The sequence below is a fragment of the Argentina silus genome (genome assembly GCF_951799395.1).
Source record: "Argentina silus genome assembly, chromosome: 22".
Classification (NCBI taxonomy): Eukaryota; Metazoa; Chordata; class Actinopteri; order Argentiniformes; family Argentinidae; genus Argentina; species Argentina silus.
Genome location: NC_139676.1, coordinates 4,572,019 through 4,593,373, shown reverse-complemented (window position 1 = coordinate 4,593,373; position 21,355 = coordinate 4,572,019). Strand labels below are relative to the sequence as shown.

The 21,355-nt window shown below is 43.4% G+C and overlaps 1 protein-coding gene across 1 annotated transcript in view; it reads left to right on the top strand.

Moving 5' to 3' along the window:
* Nucleotides 1-20,214, top strand: part of lcor (ligand dependent nuclear receptor corepressor) — a gene marked incomplete at its 5' end in the record, with an annotated part of 40,236 nt that extends 20,022 nt beyond the window's left edge. The window contains 6 exons of the mRNA XM_083694014.1: nt 4,932-4,997; nt 9,671-9,750; nt 11,209-11,338; nt 12,732-13,157; nt 14,688-14,784; nt 19,091-20,214. Of these exons, the coding sequence (XP_083550140.1) occupies nt 4,932-4,997; nt 9,671-9,750; nt 11,209-11,338; nt 12,732-13,157; nt 14,688-14,784; nt 19,091-20,147 (1,856 nt within the window). The 3' untranslated portion in view covers nt 20,148-20,214. The remainder of the gene's footprint in view (nt 1-4,931; nt 4,998-9,670; nt 9,751-11,208; nt 11,339-12,731; nt 13,158-14,687; nt 14,785-19,090) is intronic.
* Between the last annotated feature and the right edge of the window lie 1,141 nt (nt 20,215-21,355).

Here is a 21,355-nt window from a genome sequence, read left to right as displayed (position 1 = left end):
GATTTGATCGGTCGTTGGAGCACAGCCTGTTATATGCCTCGTGATAGTAAATTATTCATGCACATACTGTTCTATATATAGCTGCCCTAATGGTCACAAGGAAGTCCAAACCAAATGCTGCTGCTGACTTTCCCTCCTCCCCAGTCTCAAATTGATTGCGTTGCTTCCTTCCAGTGTTGTGTTTCTCCTTCATGGAAATTTGTTTTATTCCTCTGTGGCCATGAAGGAGATTTTCCTCTCTGGCATGTGGGTTATTTATTTGGATTTCCATGCCCTGAATCTGTGAGTAGCCTACAGTAGCTAAAGCAACGTGAGAGATGTTGTTGGTATTGTTTTTCCCACGAAAGAGCTGAAGCACTGCTTTCCCGCCCAAAACACAGCACAGATGGTCAAAGATGGCTGCCTTTGTAGAATTAGAACTGAATAGGCTTGTGCTGTTTACAGTATTGAGGAGATCATTTAGATTCCCATTTAGGCTGGACATCAATCAAAACAATTAGGCCTATGCTGCAGGAAACAGAGATTTGTATTCAATCGAACCCGAACTGCAGGAAAGTGAGAGTTGTATTCAAGCAAACCCGCACTACAGGAAACTAAGGATTTGTATTCAATTAAAGGACACATCACAGTAATGTCTGGTTTGTTTACATTGCTATCTTTAGCTTTCCTTTGTCTTTGTCTGATGAGGAGCAGCGTCTTGTGATTCTCTCTCTCATGTTAGCCTCCATGTCCCTCAGGTTATCTTTGTTGGAAGTCGCTTTGGATAAAGGCGTCTGCTAAATGCCATAAATGTAAATGTGTAAATGTATCTCACGTGTGGAACCGAAACAAGTCTTGGCTCTGATAATGAACGGAGTTTTGTTGAAAAATGCTATATCCACCATTATCCAAAAGGAACTTTCCGTGTTGCCGTCATGACATGAAGATAGATAGATATGTACTTTGTTGATCCCCCAGGGGTAATTAAGGCGTTACAGCAGCTCACATCACAAACAACAACAACAAAATAAAGTGACAATAGAATAATAGAATAAAATAAAATAGACATCTGAAACATTATATACAGTAAGAACAGTCCAGTATGATTTAACATCCCCCAGCCTGACTCTGATCACCCCGATCGAGCCAGCCGGAGAAGGAGTTGTACAGTGTTATTGCGGCAGGCAGAAAAGATCTCCTATAGCACTCCTTAGTGCAACATGGTTGTAATTATCTGTTGCTAAAGGAGCTTCTCTGCTCTGCCACAGTGTCATGTAATGTGTCATGTAATACCCTTCATGATACATTTTAAAGGAGAGCAGCTATGTTACCTATATTTCCTTATCACCATCTCACCATTCAGAAATTACATCACTTTTTATGCATAGTCCCCCTATTTCAGGGTACCCAAAAGCAATGGGACAATTGGCTTGACAGGTGTGTCTGGTAAGTCAGGTGTGTTCCGTCACATCAAAACTAGTGACCTCAGCAATCGCAAACAGGCTGGTAGGCCAAGGCAGGTGTCTACAGTGGATTACCGAAGAATGCTCACCATAATTCAGAAAAAACCCTGGTCAGAAACACTCCCCAGGAGGTAGGCGTGAATGTGTCAGAGACTACCATCCACAGAACACGTCACCAGCCGAACTACAGAGGCTTCACAAGGTGCAAACCACTAGTTATCCTCAAAAAAAGATGGTCACTTACAGTTTGCTAAAATGTGCCTTAAAAACCTGCAGAGGTCTGGACATATAAGATTAATATTATCATGTACCAGAGTGATTGCAAGTGGAAAGTTTGGAGAAAAAAATCATCTGCCCAAGATATACAGCGTACCACCTCATCTGTAAAAAAAAAAATAAAACTCCTGCAAACTTAATTGAAGATGTAACTGCTGATGGCAAAAGCAGAATGTATTCTGAAGTGTACAGAAACATGTTTTCTGCTCAAATACAAGCAAAGGCCTCCTAATTCATTGCATGACACTTCATCATACTGTACAGTAAGACAATGACCCCCATACTGCCATAGCAACTAGGGAGTTTTTCAGGGCCAAAAAGTGTAAAGTTATTGACTGGCCAAATCAGTCTTCAGATTTAAATCCAATTTAACATGTATTTCATTTCCTGATGATAAGATTTTAGGCAAAAAGACCTTGAAACAAACAACAACTGAAGTTGGCTGCAGTACAGGCCTGGCAGAGCATCACCAGAGAATATGCTCAGTGTCCGTTGGGGGTCAATGGGGCTCAGGCAGTTATTGCCGACCAAATACGAAACATGAGTGCTTAATTTGGACATTTGATCAATCTGTCCCATCACTTTTAGGTACCCTGAAACAGGGGGACTATGCATAAAAAGTTTTGTAATTTCTAAATGGTGAAACTAATATGTACACAAATACCATCAAATAAAAGCTGAGAATCTCTACCTTAACCGCATAGTAACTGTTTGATTTCAAATCCAAACTTTTGGAGCGTAGAGCAAAAAGAAGAAAAAAATACTTCCCTGTCTCATTACTTATGCAGGGCACTGTATATATTATTTCCATAAATACGTATTCTTTAAGTTGTTATCGATCTTGATTATTGCTATGTTTTTTTATGATAAATGTAACATGAATCAAATAGCGTTTTGGAATGAAATGCAGTATAAAACCTACTGTTTTTAATTATTTATTTATTTTTTGAATTTTTCTGTATTTTTCTGCTTTATTGGGATAGAGATGGTAGAGATTGACAGGAAGGATGGGTGAGAGAGAGAGGAGGGATGACATGCAGGATATGTCGATGGCCGGAATCGAACCAGGGACCTTGCGATGATATGGTATGCGCCTTAGTGTGCTACGCCACTGAACGCCCCGCATAAAACCTGCTGTATGATGTGATGGTGTCTCTGTCTATTTACAGCTAGCCCAAGGTGCATTCTGCAAGCTTAGTTCATTGTTAACGTCATATTTTTGCTTGTATTCAGATTCATATTACTCATGATCCTGAAATATCGTAAGAACCAGTTTCTTATCCCCGCTAGCTCATTCATCTTTAGTTTTGGTAGTAAACGTCGAGAGTGTAATCTACATGACCTACATTCCTAAGTGTTCCCCGGTAACCCGGGGGTGGGGGGGGGGGGGGGGGTGGGGGGGTGGGTGGAGAGAGTACCCTCCATCATCTGTGCAATGAGATCCCATTTCGGGGACACCGTTTTTTTTTTGGCCATTTTTGGTGTAGTGTACCTTTTTAATAATGTCTCTTAACTCCCCCCCAACAACGGCTTGTCACTCTAACATTAAAAGCTGATATTGTCTACTTCTTGATGTTACTCCCTAATTATTTTTCCTTGACTTGAAAGAGTCCTGTATTTCTCCATGCATATTGGGTGAGAAGGGGGTTGCTTTTGAAAAATCTTTGAAGCACCTGATTTTTGTTATCAAAGCTGCCTTTGTTGCAGGCATGAATTTTGCATGTGCAGGTTTAAGAGAACTTGTGATGTGTGTTGTTTCCCCCGCAGTACTAAGTGTGGAGAGAGAACAGGGAATGTTCACTCTCTAACTAACTAGTTCAGACCGGTAAGGCTGTCTTGACAGCCAGTGCTCAAATCATTACACCCTAGTTTAGTTGGGGAAAGAAAATTGGCAAGCCATCTTTGAAATCACATCAATCGCTGTTCTTGACCATCCTTTCAGCCTAGCGTGATTTTGTGTGTGTGTGTGTGTGTGTGTGTGTGTATATGTATGAGTGATTGTTTGTGTGTGCGTGTGTGTTCAGGTGTGTTTGGAGGTGTGTGTGTGTGTGTGTGTTCAGGTGTGTGTGTGTGTGTGTATGTATGTGTGGGGGGGTGTACACTCAGTCATCATACAAACACACACACACACACAATATACCACATCCTCTCCCTGTGCCACCCATTACCTAAGTGGTAAAACCGTTTGTCCTCGTCAGAAACAGGTGAAAGGTTAACTTAACTCTCCAAAGCCAGTTGAATCCTCTCTGAGAAGTAGGTGGCGCTATAGCTGCCCCTCTCTGCTCTAGCTGCCCCTCTCTGTCTGTCTGCTCTATCATCCACTCCACTCCCTCCAACCATCCACTCCACCCCCTCAACCATCCACTGCACCCCCTCAACCATCCACTGCACCCCCCCAGTCATCCACCCCCCCCTCCCAACCATCCACTGCATTTTTACATTTTACATTTTAGACATTTAGCAGACACCTTTATCGAAAGTGACTTACAACAAGTACATTTGGCTAAAGTAAGTGAATCATCTGTGTGACCATCCACTCCACCCCCCCCCCCCCCAACCATCCACTGCACCCCCCAACCATCCACTGCACCCCTCCAACCATCCACTTCAGGCAACCCCCCCCCCCCCCAATCTTCCATCTAAAGGTGTTCATAGTGTGCTCCACCATGACTCCTATATTTGTTGGGGGGGGGGGTCTGCAATATGTATTTGTGTTACTCCATGTGGTTGCCAGGCAACAGCTGAATCCAGTATTTACAGTTATTAAAAAGTGAGTGACATTAGCTCTTGGTATTATATTAGGTAAATGGGGTGATTTGCTTTTAAAGAGGAGAGAAGAAAAGCAAAGCCTGTGTGTGTGTGTGTGTGTGTGTGTGTGTGTGTGTGTGTGTGTGTGTGTGTGTGTGTGTGTGTGTGTGTGTGTGTGTGTGCGCGCGTGCACGCATGTGTATGTGTGTGTGTGTGTGTGCGCGTGCACGCATGTGTGTGTGTATGTGTGTGTATGTGTGTGCGCGTGCACGCATGTGTGTGTATGTGTGTGTATGTGTGTGTGTGTGTGTGCGTGCGTGCGTGCATGTTTGTTTGTTTGTTTGAGTGTGTGTGGGTGCGGGGTTGTCTCAGATTATGCAAAAGCGGATACGAGCGCATATCTTTCCCTTTTTTCTACAAAAGGCCCTGGAGCACTCAGTGTCTCTCTCTCTCTCTTTTCAACAGGCTTTGAAAGCATCTTGGAAGGGTTGTTTGGGCCAGGACTAGTCAAAGACATCACACTTTTTCAAGGTAAGCATGTTCTCTGAGTCACCGAAATATCTGTCCAATCCACTATGAAAGCCCCTATGTCACACACTGCAGAATGTCAACATCACTAGAGTGTCAACATAACTGCATGATGATCTAAATGTGCTATGCTAACGCTAACACAGTCACCCAGTCATCGTCCTAAAAGGAATATAGCCCCTCAAAAATGTACGAGCAGATCAAAAAAAAAAAAGAAAAAGACCACACTGATCATTAGACTGCTGCCAGCACGGTTACGCTCTTAGAAACGAGGTTAAAAAGGGTTATTTGTGGTGTCCCTTTTAGGAGAAACCTTTTTTAGTTCTACATAGAATCGTGTTTGGTTCCATGTAGAACCGTCTGTGGAAAACTTTGTCAGAGGATTCTAGGTCGAACCAAAAAGTGTTCTCCTACAGGCACAAGCCCACGAACCCTTTTTTTTTAAAAAAACGTTTAGGTAGAACCTTTTCAACCCCATTCACACTGAGGTCGTATCCTGCCGGTTGCAGGTGTTTTGCAGGCGTCGTGGTCTGTGTGAAGGGGTCAGTGCAGGAAAATGGTCTCCTGCAATGTCTTCCTAGTCATGATGCAGGCAGAATGCAGGCTACAGGTGTGTGTGTGTGAATAGGTCTGGGGTCATGCAGGCATATCGACGCAGAATGTTCTATGCGTTGCCATGACGCAATCCTGTACGTAAGTAAATGGGTGCAATCAGGAATGAAGGGATACAACACCCAGTGGGATCGTTTTCTTTTTCCTGGCTGATAAAAACATGCTCGCTAGTTCCATTTAGGGAAAAAGTATTTGCCATATTTGCCCATGACACTTTCATAGTCATTCTCTTCATTTTCCAAAAGTGAATGACTTGAAAATATTTAATATTTAATATAACAACTCGCTAACAATTATCGGAATGATTTAAAAAGTAGCCCGGCTAAAATATGCGCTGTCAAAATGTACAACCATACCATGATTACAACGTGAAACTCAAACTTCAGTTTCAGCCTCAAACCAGTCATAAACTATTCAACAAAACCATAACTGATATTGATGCGTCTCTTCAGCTAATAGTTACATATGTGTATGACTAGGAGTTTTGAAGTTGAGGGTGCGGTATTTATTACGTTTGACACTAGTGTAGACCCAATGGAATAGATAGACAGGCACCCTCGCAAACCCACAAGCATATCCTCACACACATTTACAGCATTTACAGCATTCCTTATGTTGTGTGTGAAAGGCTACTCGGCTACTTTTGGAGGCATTCAGAGAGCAGTGTGAATGAGAAATGCAGCAAATGTTGCCGGCGTTTGTGTGTGAAAGGAGTTTTTGAGTGTACTTCAACAGCCCTTGTCTTCCTAACACGCTCACTCCAGCTTTCAACCGCAGCTCACTCCTTTAGCATGATGGTTTAGTGTTTGAAAGCCAGGGGCATTTTGCTTTGTCTATCAAACTGTAGCTACAGATCTGGAGGAGGGGAATGCAAAAATAACACATTCCTATGGCAAATATACCATTGTTTGTTTCTTTGTTAGCTTGTTTTGTCGGGAACAAAAAGTACCGTTTTCTTTCTATTTCTTAAATGTAATTCCAAACATATTCTCAACTCAAATATTTCTGCAGTTCATCCTGTCATTCGTGAACCACTTATACATTGTGAACCGGCACCCTTCGAAGAATGTAGTATGTAGAAGTTTCCTTTTGTTGCTGAAGTGAGGTCAGTTGTAGACTCAGTCATATGACGTGACCAGGATAAGTGATATTATTTTGATAATTTCCGTTTTGTTGGTGCAAATATGCGCAAAACGACATGCGTGACAGAAGGCCACTGAGTGAAATGTCTTCAACTTGGCTAGTTATCTCTGCCGCTAGTCACCCCGCTCTCCCCTGATTGGCTACTTTTAAAGGTGAACTCCAGCGCTAGTTACAACATACTCATTTGGCAAAAATGCGATCCAAAACGTAGAGGTGGAATTTGTTCCAGCCAGTGAAACCTACATGACTCCAGCCTCAAAAGCTAGTACAGGGAAGTGGTCTCATTAAGAAAAACAACATCACGTCACATTTAAGGAGACAGTTTGACATTTTAAACATTATGCCAAAATGATAGTTATTTCAACAAAAAGGTCTCACCAGCTGCCCTATGATACAATGTTGCAATGTTTACTGAGCCGCCTGGATTGATACATTGATACTGATATGTTTCTCTCCGCTTGAGAGGAAGGAATGATTAGCCCAGGATGAGCGAATCATGTAGACAATCTTTGAATTCAGCAAAAATATAAAAATAGAGACTGCAGCAAGATATCACCTCAGCTTCAGCACTGAGGTAAACAGACAGTCATGCATTCTCCATCAGAGCTGAGGGCCTTCCTCATGGACCAAAAGCCAGCTGATTATACCACCCGTCTCCCAACCCATGCATTTGTATTTTTTGTGGGTCACGTCTTTTACATTTTGGAACTTTTTAACTGGTTAATAACAGGTTAATGTGGGTTGGTTAGCCAAAGGCAAAAATAACTGAAATGTGCATCCCTAATCATCAGAGTTAGCATTTAAGACTTTAATTTTGGGACGTGTAGGCTGATAGGGTAGGCGGGTAGGATAGTGGAGGATAGTTGCTCTATCGGTAACTTGCTCTTGTTGTGAATGAAATGCTGGGTGGCACCAGTGTTTAAAGGGATAGTTCACTGAAATTACAAAATCACTTTTCATTTTAACCATCGTCCAAATCGAAGTAACTTAAAACTATTCGAGCCATACAATTCCCTTCAGAGTAACTTTGAGATGATTTGGGCATGAAATTTGAAACATGATAATTAGCTTGAGTGCTGTAGAGCTCTAGGTTTTTTCATTTAGAGAATGAGAAATAGAATAGCTATTTGGGTGAACTATCCCTTTAACCAAGCCTTGCACGCACAGCTCCAGATTTCTCTCACTCCAAATCATGGGAAATAAGGTCAACATGACTGCTTCAAGACATGTGACACATCCCCCACCAACTTAATACATTTTTAGAATTCTTCGGGCGTGTCTTTTCGCTCAAACATGCATATAGCAAGACACACACAATCACGCATGCACACACACATTCTGAGACACGCACACACATGTACGTACACGCGGACACACACCCAGTCTCACACACATACACACACACACACACGCGCACATATTCTGAGACACACACACACACACACACACACACTCACACTCTTGCTCTCTCTCATTCTCTCTCCCTCTCACAGTTAAGTACAAAAGGGTAGGGGATCACGTTAGCAGTTGGACTGTAGCTAATTGGCTTGTTCCCAGGGTTATTGTAACTGGTTGAACCACGGGGGCCACACACACACATCACCTTTGGCCTTTCAGTGCATCATGGGTAAAAAGATAAGTGTATCTATTGCTTCATGATAAAACCTACAGTCCACCTATCTAAGTAATGACACACAATGTAGATAGCGAGAGAGAGAAAACGTTTTTGTTTGTATTGTTCAGGAATAGATTGGATTTCTCTGAATGGAAATGTGAAAAGAACATATCCTTTTTTCATCCTCTTTTCAAGACCCAAGCTCTATTCTCTTTCTTTCAGACGCCTCGTGTATACAAGTATAGAATGAGAGTTGGTCCTGTATCGCTGTGTCGCCGGAATGTGTGGGCTTTTTTATTTGTTCTTCTCCCTATCTTGTTCAATAGCTTTGGTTGTTTTTTTGTGTGTTTTTTTTAAAGAAATTGAACGCCATGGCAACAGTCCAGACTCGGAGTTCCACTCCCCCCCCCCCCCCCCCCACCTTCCTTTTGCACATATAATAGAAAGACAACCAGTTCTCAATGTTCCTCAGTATCACGCCTGCTGTCAGCCTTCTTTTTTTAATCCCCTTCTTTTGTCTTTTATTGACTCATTCAGCGTTCCCTCTCTCTGTCCGTCGCGACGTGGCGCTGCATAGGAAGGCGAGCACAGAGCGGGGGTTAATGACTAGACACACAAACAGAGAGACGCCACACGCGTGCTACATCTGTCGCAAACAGGCAGTCACGTATCTGGAGAGACCTCCGGCCCCGCCGCCCCAAACTGTGACAGAAGTCATGTTTCCTCTCAAAGACTCAATTATCACAAAGACACTCACTCACTCACTCACTCACTCACTCACTCACTCACTCACTCACTCACTCACACACACCTATACATGCCGCACACACACCTGTGCTGAGAGAGCGTGATGTTTTTTTTGTTTTGTTTTTTAATTTGATTAATCATGACTGTAGGTGTGAGGAGTCAGAGACTGCTTAACACAGGTGGCGAGAAACAATTTTCTGTCAGCATGCACGCGCACACACACGTACGTACGCACGCACACACACACACACAGACACACACACAAACACACACGCAAACGCTGATTGGAGTTATTTAATGGTGTATGTTAGAGGTGATGATGGTCTTGGTCTATGTATGAAATGGAACTCCGCAGCCAGTCAAAAAGCCAGTCGCTATTTTTATCAGTGTTCATACCGAGACGTGTTAAGTGAATATGTGAAATCATTAGTTGCTGTTATGTTGTATATTATGTTGTGGTGGTTGTTGTTGTTGTTGTTTTTGTGTTTCGCTTAGCCCTCAAAGTGCTGTCAGCGGAACCCGTATTGTTTCTGACATGTCTCCTCTCTTGCTACCACAGATTGCGAGCCGGAGGGAGTGTCGGATTGGTCGTTGGATGAAAATTGTCTCTTTTGCTGCTTAAGACGAGAGAAAGTGAAGGTAATTGATGTGGTTAAAGTTGCTTTTGTTGTTGTGTTCTCTCATGCTCTCTCTCTCTCTCTCTCTCTCCCCATATGTGTCCATCTGTGTGTTTTACCCTTTTGTGTATTTTGTCACTTGTTATTTTTGTTGTTGTTGGACTGTTATGGTCTTGACCCCAATTTAGTCTCTGAAAGAGGATGCGGGGGGGGGGGGGGGGGGGTGAGGGGAAAGGATAAGGCACAAGATTCCTACACTTGACTGTGACGTTCCTTTTGTTAGAGAAGGAAGGTGATGGTACCCACACAAATAGACAGACAGACACACACACACACTCACTCACAGACAATTGATACACCACACACAGTGCATTAGAGGTAGTCAATCAGCTTGTCGAACAAAAGCAAAACTTACTTACACACCGACCACAATACACCCTCAAGCCCTATCACACCGCGTCTCTCTCTATGGTTGATGTCACATACTTTCATACTACTATTATACGAGTATAAGTGGCAGCCTAGTGTACTAGAAAAGACCAGCATGTCAGATTGCAATCTGGGGTATGAAATTTGATTATCAGGGAGTATTAAGTATGTTGCAGCCGATACCGTACACAGCCCATGTCTCCCCCTCCTAAAATGGCCGCCCCTTTTTCTGTCTCCCGGAATGTATGTTTTCATTGCTTTTAGTCTCGGCGCTCTCCCAGACCTTTTTTAATTGATGGCTCCTGTGTGTTGTTTGGGGCGGCGTCCACCATTTTGTCTTTGTTAGACACGGGACGAGCACAAGACCTCAACAAAGACGAGTCCCACTGTCGCCACGCCAGCGCTCGGCTCGTTTTTTTTTCAACTTGACCTTTTTTCAACCCCCAAGGTCAGCCATCTGGCATCCAAAACCAACTCTGTCCCTCTCTCTCTGCTCATCTCTAGCCACAGCCCCTGATATTTTACTGCGCCCGTTTAATTGCGCGAAATGCCACAGAACCCCACAGAGGACGGAAACAATTGATTCATTGATCTGCAACTATGCAAACTCCCGGTTGAGTATGAGGGAGATAGAAAGGGAGTGGGATTGCGACAGAGGGAGAGAGGGAGCGGGGGGGAGGGGGGAGGGTTATTTAAATTAACTGAAGAAGCCAACTTAAGAAATGGCCGCTTCTTTGTTGTCTTTTATTTTTTTCCACTTAACTCGCTTCTAAAAAGATGGTAGTCATCTCCCCGCCAATCCAGACCCCTGTCCCCCCCATCCCTGAAGTGCATACCCAACAAAGGCTTTTGTTTTCTTGTATGTAGAGACTCTTTGAACCCCCCCCCCCCCCCCCCCCAGCCCCCTCCATTCTCTTTGTATCCTGAATCAGATCATGTTTTTGATGTTCTGTAATGTTCAGGTCAATCTTAGGAAGGTTTTATGCATTGCTTTCAATGGAGCGAGTAACATCTTTTTGATGAGCTTGTCTCCTGTCATGTTTTACTCCAGGAACACTTGGCCGGCAACAACAACACCCAGGTGTTCTCAGAGTCGGACGACTGCAAACAGGAACAGTCCAAGATCAACCGCCTGGAAAAGCAAGCCGAAGAGTTCCTCAATGCTGTCCTTTACAGAAAGAGTAAGGGAACATTTAAACAACCCCCGGTCCCTGGACCACTGTTAACCAGTCCACCAGATGATTCATTAACACTGGTTTTAGTTCATTCTCAAGTTGGAGTTCTAGTAGATGATGTCCTCTGAGAAGGAAGGACCAAAGCTTGTAGACCATAACTTGCTAGGCTTTGTGCGTGAACCCTGGGGAAATCCTTTGCAGGAAGTATCTACAAAGGGGTGGAAACCCATTTGAAATGAATGACGCCTTGCAACATGTTAAACCAATCAAATACCTTGCCTGGGCGGAGCTCCCAAGTTTTTCCATCATGTTTTCTTCCATTTTCTTCAATTTTGCAAGCTAGCATAACAACAACTCTGCAAAATAGACCTACCCTGTCGTAAAAAAACACGCACATAACAACAAGTAACCATTGTACGGGCATGTGGGGGAGGGTTCTTGGAATGTAACATCCAATGAAATTAGGAGCACATTCTCTCATTGTTTTGTCCAGCTCAATCCAAGCCAGAACGGCTTATCTAACATTCTCCAGACCTCCAAAAGAGGCGTGAGAACAACACGATTTGGGCAGTATGGCTACGCGAGACCCAGTTGTGGGTTTGATTCCTGTAAAAAGGTCAATACCATACTCAATCTATGTTTCAACTGTAAGTTGAGTTTAGATGAAGGCCTCAGCTACATGACCAGGTATAAGTCTTCTCTTCTCAGCCACAGGAAAGGGCTCCTTCTGTGTTGAACCATAAACAGTGTATCGTTATTTAGCTCATTTGGAACCAGATGCTGGTCCAATCAATGGGTTCTGTCCAATCAATCTGGGTTCACATTCAACCCTGAGCGGCTGCTATATATAGCTGAACAAACACACACACTCGCACTATGTATTGGTATACACACATCTAGTATATGGACATGCACACACACAGCAGAAACAACTAGGAAGGTCTTCTTGAGAACTTTTTCTTTTTCTTTCTTTTTTTTCTTCTTTTTTTTTTACAAGAGCTTGTTGCTTCCTTCCTGCCAATGTACCTTTCATTTGTACTATTTCCTAAATGTCAACGAATACCCATTTTTGTTTAAATGGAATTGACTGGAGCAGGGTCATAGATGCCCCAGGACAAATGCCAAACGTTTTATCAAAGCTGATAAGTCCAGTATAACTTAGTTCCGTGAACCGTTATACCCCTAATGTGTGTTTGTTGAGATTGCTTTTAGTGTGGATTTGGATTGCTTCAAGAATTCTTATGTACAGATTCATAAAACACACAAATGTGTCTTTAACAATTATATTAAAGTGAATCATTTGAATATATAAATGGAAAATGACTAAATTGGTTTCCAAACAAACAGGTGTGTAACCTTGTTTCTTTCTTTTGTGTGTGTGTCCCACCTCTCTCTCTAGCAGACCTCCCAAGCTTCTCTGACCCCCACATCCCTCTAGTGGCTCGCGAGATAATGCAGCGAATGATCCGCCAGTTCGCTGCCGAATATACCTCAAAAACCAGCTCTACTCAGGACAACCCCCTGCCCCCCCTGCCCAACGGCATCAAGGACCAAAGCCTGCCGAGAGCGGCCTCGCTCGCCCCGGCCCCAGCCCCCCTGGCCCTCCCCGCCCACGACCCCCCGTCCCCCACCCCGGGCCCGGGCCTCAGCCCTACTGCCGTCGCCGCGCCCTCCTCTGCCACCGGGAACGGTACCGGAACCGTGACCGGTGCTGCTGCCTCTGCACAGAACCCCGTCCTCAGCAAGCTGCTCATGGCCGACCAGGACTCCCCGCTGGACCTCACGGTGAAGAGGGCCGAACCCCAGCCCACCACCACCTCACCAGGTCTGGCCAGACATGACTACTATCTTATAGAATAATAATAATAATAATGATAATAATAATAATAGTAGTGATAATAATATATATCCCTCTAAAACTCCAATGGAACGTCCCTTGATACTTTGCATCTTCATTAGAGCTCCTCTAGAACTTTCTTTGAAACCCTGTAGAACTCACTTAAGGACGGTTCAGATACAACAGCTGAGACAAGACAGGGCGGTTATTAACGAGCAGTTTTGTTGATCTGAAGTACGGGGTTTTAGAACTTCAACAGGTCAACTTGATTTGAGGCTGGAAGTCGAGACAGAGGCGTTTTAGCAATTTTGTCAAAAGGTGGCTGATTAGAAGCTTTCTAGCTAGACAGATTACAAAGGTAACACTATTTAACATAATTTGCTCACCGCTGTGATCTGAGCTCCCACGCCTCGTTCTACCTAAACATTCTAAAACTGTCCAGTCTCGTCTTGGCTGTTGGAACTTACTCAGGCTTCCATTATTTTTTAAACCTCTAGGACTCTTCTATGAGCCCTCTATGACTCTTCTATGAGCCCTCTATGACTCTTCTATGGCCCTTCTAGGACTCGTCTATGATTGTTCTATAACTCCCATAATTCATCCTTTTCTCCTCTGACTCATCTTAACACCTCTATAACTGCGTTATAACTCGGTAACTCCCCTATAATTCAGTAGGCTCAGTGGATCAGAACGAGTGGCTAACCCTCAATGAAATGGCTGGATGGGCCTGAGTTTTTCCTTTCCATATGACCTGGCTAGGAAAAAAAGCAGGCTTTTTTGTAATGGTCAGGAAAAAGCCTCCCCCCCCCAGGCCATCCTAGATTTCTATCTCTACCCTGCATTTAATCGTTCACCCACTTCACAATCTTTAGAATCTGCTTTCAAAGGGAGCTTTCCTTTCCAAAACAAATGTTTGAATCTAAAAACCTCCCCCATTTTTAAAACCCCCACGTGACCTTTACCCTATGGACATTTCGGGAGGATTATCCCTTAATGCACGTATACACACACACACGTATACACACACACACACACACACACACACACACACACACACACACACACACATAAATATTTCCCTCCCACCCGTTTATTTTAATATCACATCACCTTGTTTTTTTCCCTCATCTGATTAAACAACCAAAAAGCCCTGAAGATTAAAGAGGCGGTCAGACTGTTCCTATAGGACGGGTTGTAGGGTCAGCTGCACTTTGGGGATTACCCAGTGGAGGATGGGAAGACACACACACACACACACAAGCTGTCAATAAACAGTGTGGTTCAATGGAAAGGGTAAAATAATGGTAATGGTTATTTTGACTATGAATATGATGTTTATCGCATTGTGTTCATACTGTACACAGTACTCCTTCTCAGGCTTATTGATTCATATAATCACACACACACACACACACACACATGCACCACAGTAAACTGTAGATACCAGTAAATCATATTCTAGGCGCGATAAACAGTGTCCTCCTTCTGAAATGTGGTGTTGTGTGTTCCGATCCTCAGACGGAGTCCTGGACCTCTCCACCAAGAAGAACCTCAACACGGGCGGCACCCCCCTCAAACGCTCTCACAGCCTCACCTCCACGCCCACAGTCAAGGGGTAAGTCTAACCCTAACCCTCAAATGCTCTCACAGCCTCACCTCCACGCCCGTAGTCAACGGCTTAGTCGCCAAACCCAACCGGACCAGAAGGTAGCCTGCGTTTGTTCTGGTGGTTAGTGTTGCTGCCCACAACACAGCCCCTGTGTCTGCATCTCGGTCCTACCCCTACTCTGACACACCTCTCCTTTCCATCTATTGATCTGTTTCATGAAATACAAGATACGAAAGAGTGTATATTTCTACTCTATATAGCAGCCCAACAATAAACGAAGAAGAGACTGTAAGGTTTTCCCCTCCGGCCTGTGTGATGTAAAACAAGTCACTATATATGGCAGATAACTACTGACTATTGCCGGTATGAAAGGCAGGTCAGAGAGCAGCTGTAGCTGGAGAGCTAGGCATGGCGTTACGTGCTTCCACTGCACTTGGTTTCCCTCAGGCGACCAAAGCCACCGCCCACCCGCCTTTCATCGTCTCTTCATTCTGTGATCAATGTGTTATGTCTGCCTCCACCAGCCTCCCCTGGTATCTAAGTATTATGCACGTGTATTTATAATTCATCATGCTCTGCGCAGGTTCAATGCGAGACCACGTTTGAGACTCGAGAGAAGCCTTGGACCGACGGTTTCTCTTTGTCTCTTTTCATTCCCTTAATCGATTCGTCGCCAACAACGCGGCGATATCATTTATTGATACTGGATTATGCCTCGAAGTCAAATTTAAATGATTCACAGTCAAACTAAGTTCCCACGTTAAGTGGGAATAAATTACTGCAGTAAATACAGTTGGCAGTCGACAGACACCAGGAATATTTATGTTCCAAAAGGTGAATGATGGATCGTAGAAGCTCGATACGTGTTGTTCATCTCAACTCTGTAATGTAGGGAGGGGACGAGGGATGAGCCGTTGTAATACACACCTCAGTGGTGCTGTGGGATTTTTTTAACGATCAAGTCATGTAATATTAACCAGAGGGGGGGGGGTGTGATGCCTGAATTCACTCCCCACTAGCCCCCACCCCCATACATGTACCGTCTCTCCCAAACCCAACCATAGGCATGGTAAACAGATAATCTTGGTTGAACCTCAGGTTTCCTGATTAAAATCTTGATTCAGATCTTGTTCAAGATCCTTAAAGGTCTTGTTCTTTGTCAGTTGTCACTAGGATCTTGAACCTGGATAGAATATTTATTCAGCGCATTGTATTCAACAAAGTTTGCATGGAATGTAGAGCAAGTTTAATGTTTAATGGAATATATTTCTGCCAGGGTCAATGGCTGTTTCCATCTAAACTCCCCTGGTTAACCCCATATTGTTTAAGATGAGCCAGAGGCCCCACTGTGAGAAACCCCCTGCTGGGGACTCCCATGGGCAGTTTGAATTGCTTTGTTTTAAAGAAAACATCTTTATGATTTAAATGTATGTCTCCCTGAGTTCAGTTCGCCATGAATTGTTGATTTGATATGTGCTTGTATTTTATTGTAGTGAACCAATACGGCAAACATACTCATTTAATATTTAATATTTATTAAGCATGAGAAAGACATTGTGAATACATTAAGTCATGTTTAATATGGCATTTATTCATGTATCCTGATTGTAAAGTGTTAACTCACTGCGTAATTATGTAGTGAATAAATACTAGCTGAAATGGGACTGGAAAGTAAACCATTACCAAAGTTACATTAACCATTACATCAAGTAATTATTATTTCAAGTAAATATAATGTAAGTAGACAGTGAAATAAATTGTAACCAAAATATCTTAATATTTTAACTGCTTTAAATGCAAACCAGACCAACAGGCTACTAAACTACGCAGCCATGTGGTTTTTCAGAGCATCATTCTTTTGTTACACTATTACCATTTCCAGCATGTACCTGTTTACGTGCTGTCTTCACGAATGCATTTTCCCAATAGAGGATCTGTATTGTGATAATTGTGATTCATGCTGTGTCCTCTGTGTTTTCCCCCCTCTCATTGTTGCTGCATTATTTATTAGTTTAGCAGACACTGCTGGTATGCATGGTGGCTTACACTGCGCTCCTTCTGTTTACACACTGTATTCTACATCTCTGTAGCATCACCATTCAATTCAAAAGAGGTTGCTTTCTTACTGGAGGAAAAGTTAATTAATTTCAATGATATCAATAGTATATCTGAAAATGTAGAAGCAAGTTATGATTCAGCGTGTTCTGTGTCACTAGATAAGTATTACACGCTTGATGAAATACCTTTAGCGTAAATTGTTTTATTGTGAGCACCTTAATTGTGGAGAAGAAATAAGTGAAAAGAATAACGTAATGAGTGTAATGTATGTAATTGTTCAGGCTACAGTACCTAGAATTGAATTATTTTTAATGGCATACCAGAAACTAATTCTTCATCCCATGTAATGAACTGGCATGAAACAACTAATCAGCAACTACTTTGTCAAGCAGACGGACTAAGAAGTCTCTAATTACACTACTGTCAAGATGTCTTTGCAATGACTTTTTGCAGAAGTGTAAAATAAACGTTGTCACAGAGAGAAATACCGAGTGACAATTACATAATTGAATTCTCTCAATTCAGGAAGTAGTTTTAAAATCCCCTGTTACTCTCATGAGGGTTTTCATGAGAATGTATGTTCATTAGACCTGGCTCAAATGTTAAATACTTTAGCTGCACTTGATTTAGTTTGCCTAGTAAAATTGAATAGTCCCAAAATAGTAAACTCAAAACTGAATCAAGCACACCGCAAATGTTTTCTAATATCCAACAAGTAATGGGACAGCAAAGCATTTTTTCTTCTTTTGGCTCTACACTTTGGATTTTAAATCAAACAATTAGGTCAAAACTATTAGGTTAATGTAGAGATTCTCAGATTTTATTAGATAGTATTTGTGTACATATTGTATTGATTTCACCATTCAGAAATTACAACACTTTCATGCATAGTCCCCTATTTTAGGGTACCCAAAAGTAATGGGGCAATTGGCTAGACAGGTGTTTCTGGTAAGTCAGGTGTATTCCGTCATTTGTGCAGGCATAAGAGCTGTCAATGTTCTAGTATTGATTGTAGAAACAATGGAAAGAAAGAAACATTGCCAAAACCTTCGGCTTGTTTGGAACATCATAAAAAAAAAACACTGGTGAGCTCAGCAATCGCAAACGGGCTGATAGGCCAAGGAAGACTTCCACAGTGGATGACAGAAGAATGCTCACCATAATTAAGAAAACACCCAAAAAGCAGACCCACAGATCAGGAACACTCTTCAGGTGGTAGGTGTGAGTGTATCAGAGACTACCAACCACAGAATATGTCACCAGCCAAACTACAGAGGCTTCACAGCCATGTGCAAACCATAAGTTATCCTGAAAAAGGATGGTCAGGTTACAGTTTGCTAAAAAGTACCTAAAAAGCCTGCAATGTCTGGAAAAAGGTTTTGTGGACAGATAAGATTAATATTATCACGTACCAGAGTGATTGCAAGAGGAAAGCTTGGAGAAAAAAGGATCTGCCCAAGATTTACAGCATACCACCTCATCTATAAAACATGGTGGAGGGGGTTTTAATTTTAGGGCATGTATAGCTGCCACTAGAAGTGGCTAACTTGTCTTAATTGATCATGTTACTGCTGACAGCATCAGTAGAATGTATTCTGAAGTGTATAGAAACATCTTGCTTGCTCAAGTGCAAGCAAATGCCTCAAAATTCATTGGATGGCGCTTCATCACACAATAAGACAATGATCCAAAACATACTGCCATAGCAACTAGGGAGTTTTTTCAGGGCCAAAAAGTGGAAAGGTCTTGACTGGCCAAGTCAGTTTTCAGGTTTAAATCCAATTGAAAATATCCTGATAATAAGATTTTAGGCAAAAACAATCAACAACTGTAGATGGCTGCAGTACAGACTCAGGTTATTGCATGCAAAGGATTGTTCAAATACTAAACATGTGATAAATCTGTCCCATTACTTTTGGGTACCCTGAAATAGAGGGATCATGCATTAAAAAATGTTGTCATTTCTTCTTCAATATGTACACAATACCATCAAATAAAAGCTGAGAACTCTAATTTACTAAGCTCATACAGTAGTACTTGTTTGATTTAAAATCCAAACTTTTGAAGTGCAGAGCCAAAAGAAGAAAATATGCTTCATTGTCCCATTACTTATGCAGGGCACTGTATGTACTTGACCCAGGTCTAATGTTCATTATAATGACTGAATTGAAAATAAATTGACCCCATGACCCAAGCCCTGCTTAGTTGGTTCTACCGCGTTTAGTAACACCACTCTCCTTCTCTGTCCACTCAGGCACTCACTGAGAGTTGACCATGCCCTCCGGGATGTGGAAGATGAGGATGGTTTGCTGCCGAGAAGCTTGCAGGAGGGGTTTCGGGACTATGTCAGCACTGCCCCTCTCAAGCCCCCATTGGCCCGTTCTCTGCTCATCAAGGAGGAGCTCTTGAGCCAGAAGCACCGCCTCCTGGGCCAGCCCCCTGCTCTCTCATTGGCTAGTCTGGAGTCTGCGGGCCTGCTCAATCATGGGCAGTCCCAACCCCTCCTGGCCCGGGACGGCTCTCCTTGGGGCGGGAAGGCCCACCTGGACAGCCTGCTGAAGCTCAAGCAGGCCAGCAGTGTCCTCAGCGACCTCAAAGACCTGCCTCTGTTCCTGGACAACCACCACCACCACGGGACCTTCTCATCCAAGAGTCCTGGAGGCCTCCACCACCACACCTCCAAGCTCCACCACGAGGCTAGGAGAGAGCAGGGCCACTCCCCACCAGTGGACCTGAAGATCCCTCAGGTACGGGGCATGGACCTGTCCTGGGACTCCCACGCCTCAGACCTGTACGGGTACGGAGCCATGGTGTTGGGGGGCGGCCTTGGAGAGAACGCCCTGAGCCGGAAGCTCAGGGCCATCCTGCCCAAGCAGAACCGGCGAGGGGGCAGCCTGGGGGGCTTGCTGGATGGAGCAGCCGATTACTGGAGCTCCGACATGGACCAGTCCACCTCTGGGCCACCGTACCCGACCTCCGACCCTGAGGGAGACCCTGGCTCTAAGCAGCCCAGGAAGAAGAGGGGGCGTTATCGCCAGTACAATAGTGACATCCTGGAGGAGGCCATTGGCATGGTTATGTGCGGAAAGATGAGTGTGTCCAAGGCCCAGAACATCTACGGGATTCCCCACAGCACTCTGGAGTACAAGGTGAAGGAGCGCCTTGGTACCCTGAAGAACCCTCCAAAGAAAAAGCTCAAACTGATGATGAGGATGGAAGGCCAAGATTCCGTTGCAGAATCGGAAACTACGCCAACCGCCACTCCACAAGAGGATGGGCCACCGGAGGGCGGAGATCTCAAAGACGAGTAAAATTTCGAAAACAAGTTGATAAACGACAAACTAAAAACCCTGGGAAAAATGACTTAGTAATTGGAAACGGATGGGGCTTTATTTGTGCCAATTTACTTTGCAGTATCTGGGTGAGCACAAATGCAGGGATATGAGGAGGATTCTAAAACCAACTGGAGAGAAAAATTTAAGCTAAACTAATCAGCTGGTTCATACGGCCGTCACTTTGACACTGTACAAGCATTTGTTTAGCTTTTATATCAAGCGGCGAAACAAATGCGTCAAAAGCCATGAGTTACGTGACAATTAACATTTTCTAAAGCATGCTGATTACCCCAAACCCTCACCCCCTTTTTTCTGAACTTGATACATTGACCCGTCATTGCTTTTAAATGCAATCTGGGCAGTGTTATATTCTAATTTGGGGAAAACAAGGGAGGGGGGTTGAAAATGTATCCTTTGAACAAACTGACAAATTATGGTCCCCTAACCCCTCCTCTCTTTCATGAAGTACTAGTAAAATTGGTAAGTAAAGTGTATGTTTTAATCCAACACTAAAGATAATTATGTAATGGATAGCTCTCACCAGGGATCTAAATCAAAAACCTTCTCTTCTATCGCCAGGTAGCCATTTTGCTTTCACTGCAAAACTTTCATTCCTCCTTGGATATTCTGCTACTCTTTAAGTGGACGAAAGCAACATTAACCTGTCCTTTTTAGGAAAAGACACACAAAAGTCATTCAGGGATGCATGTTTGTGAGTTTCTTAGATACTACTTACTTGTAGGATTGTTTGGACTTTTTTCTTTTCTTCTGTTCATTTTTTGTTTCGTTTTTCGCTTTCTTTTGCACTACACTTTTGGTCTGGCGCTCACCGGCGCCCCTCTGTGACCACGGACCTAGTTACCTCTGCATCGTTGCCCTAGCATCATGCACTTAGGGTCTGTCTAAAAACCTGGCCTCAATATCCAACAGAGTAGAGAGAAGTTGCCCCTAAACACTGACCCACGATCAGATACTGTATGACTTCATCCCCCTCATGGTTGAGTACTCTGTAGGGGGAATCTGATCCTAGGTCTGTGGTAAAGGACAACTGCTATCTCGTGAATCTCCAACAGTGTGTCACCCATTCCTGGTCCTGAAGAGCCAGAGCTGCCTCTGGATTTCATCCCAACCGATGTCCTCATGTACAGTATATGCATTCAACCAGTTAGTGGGCAGGGTCCTCT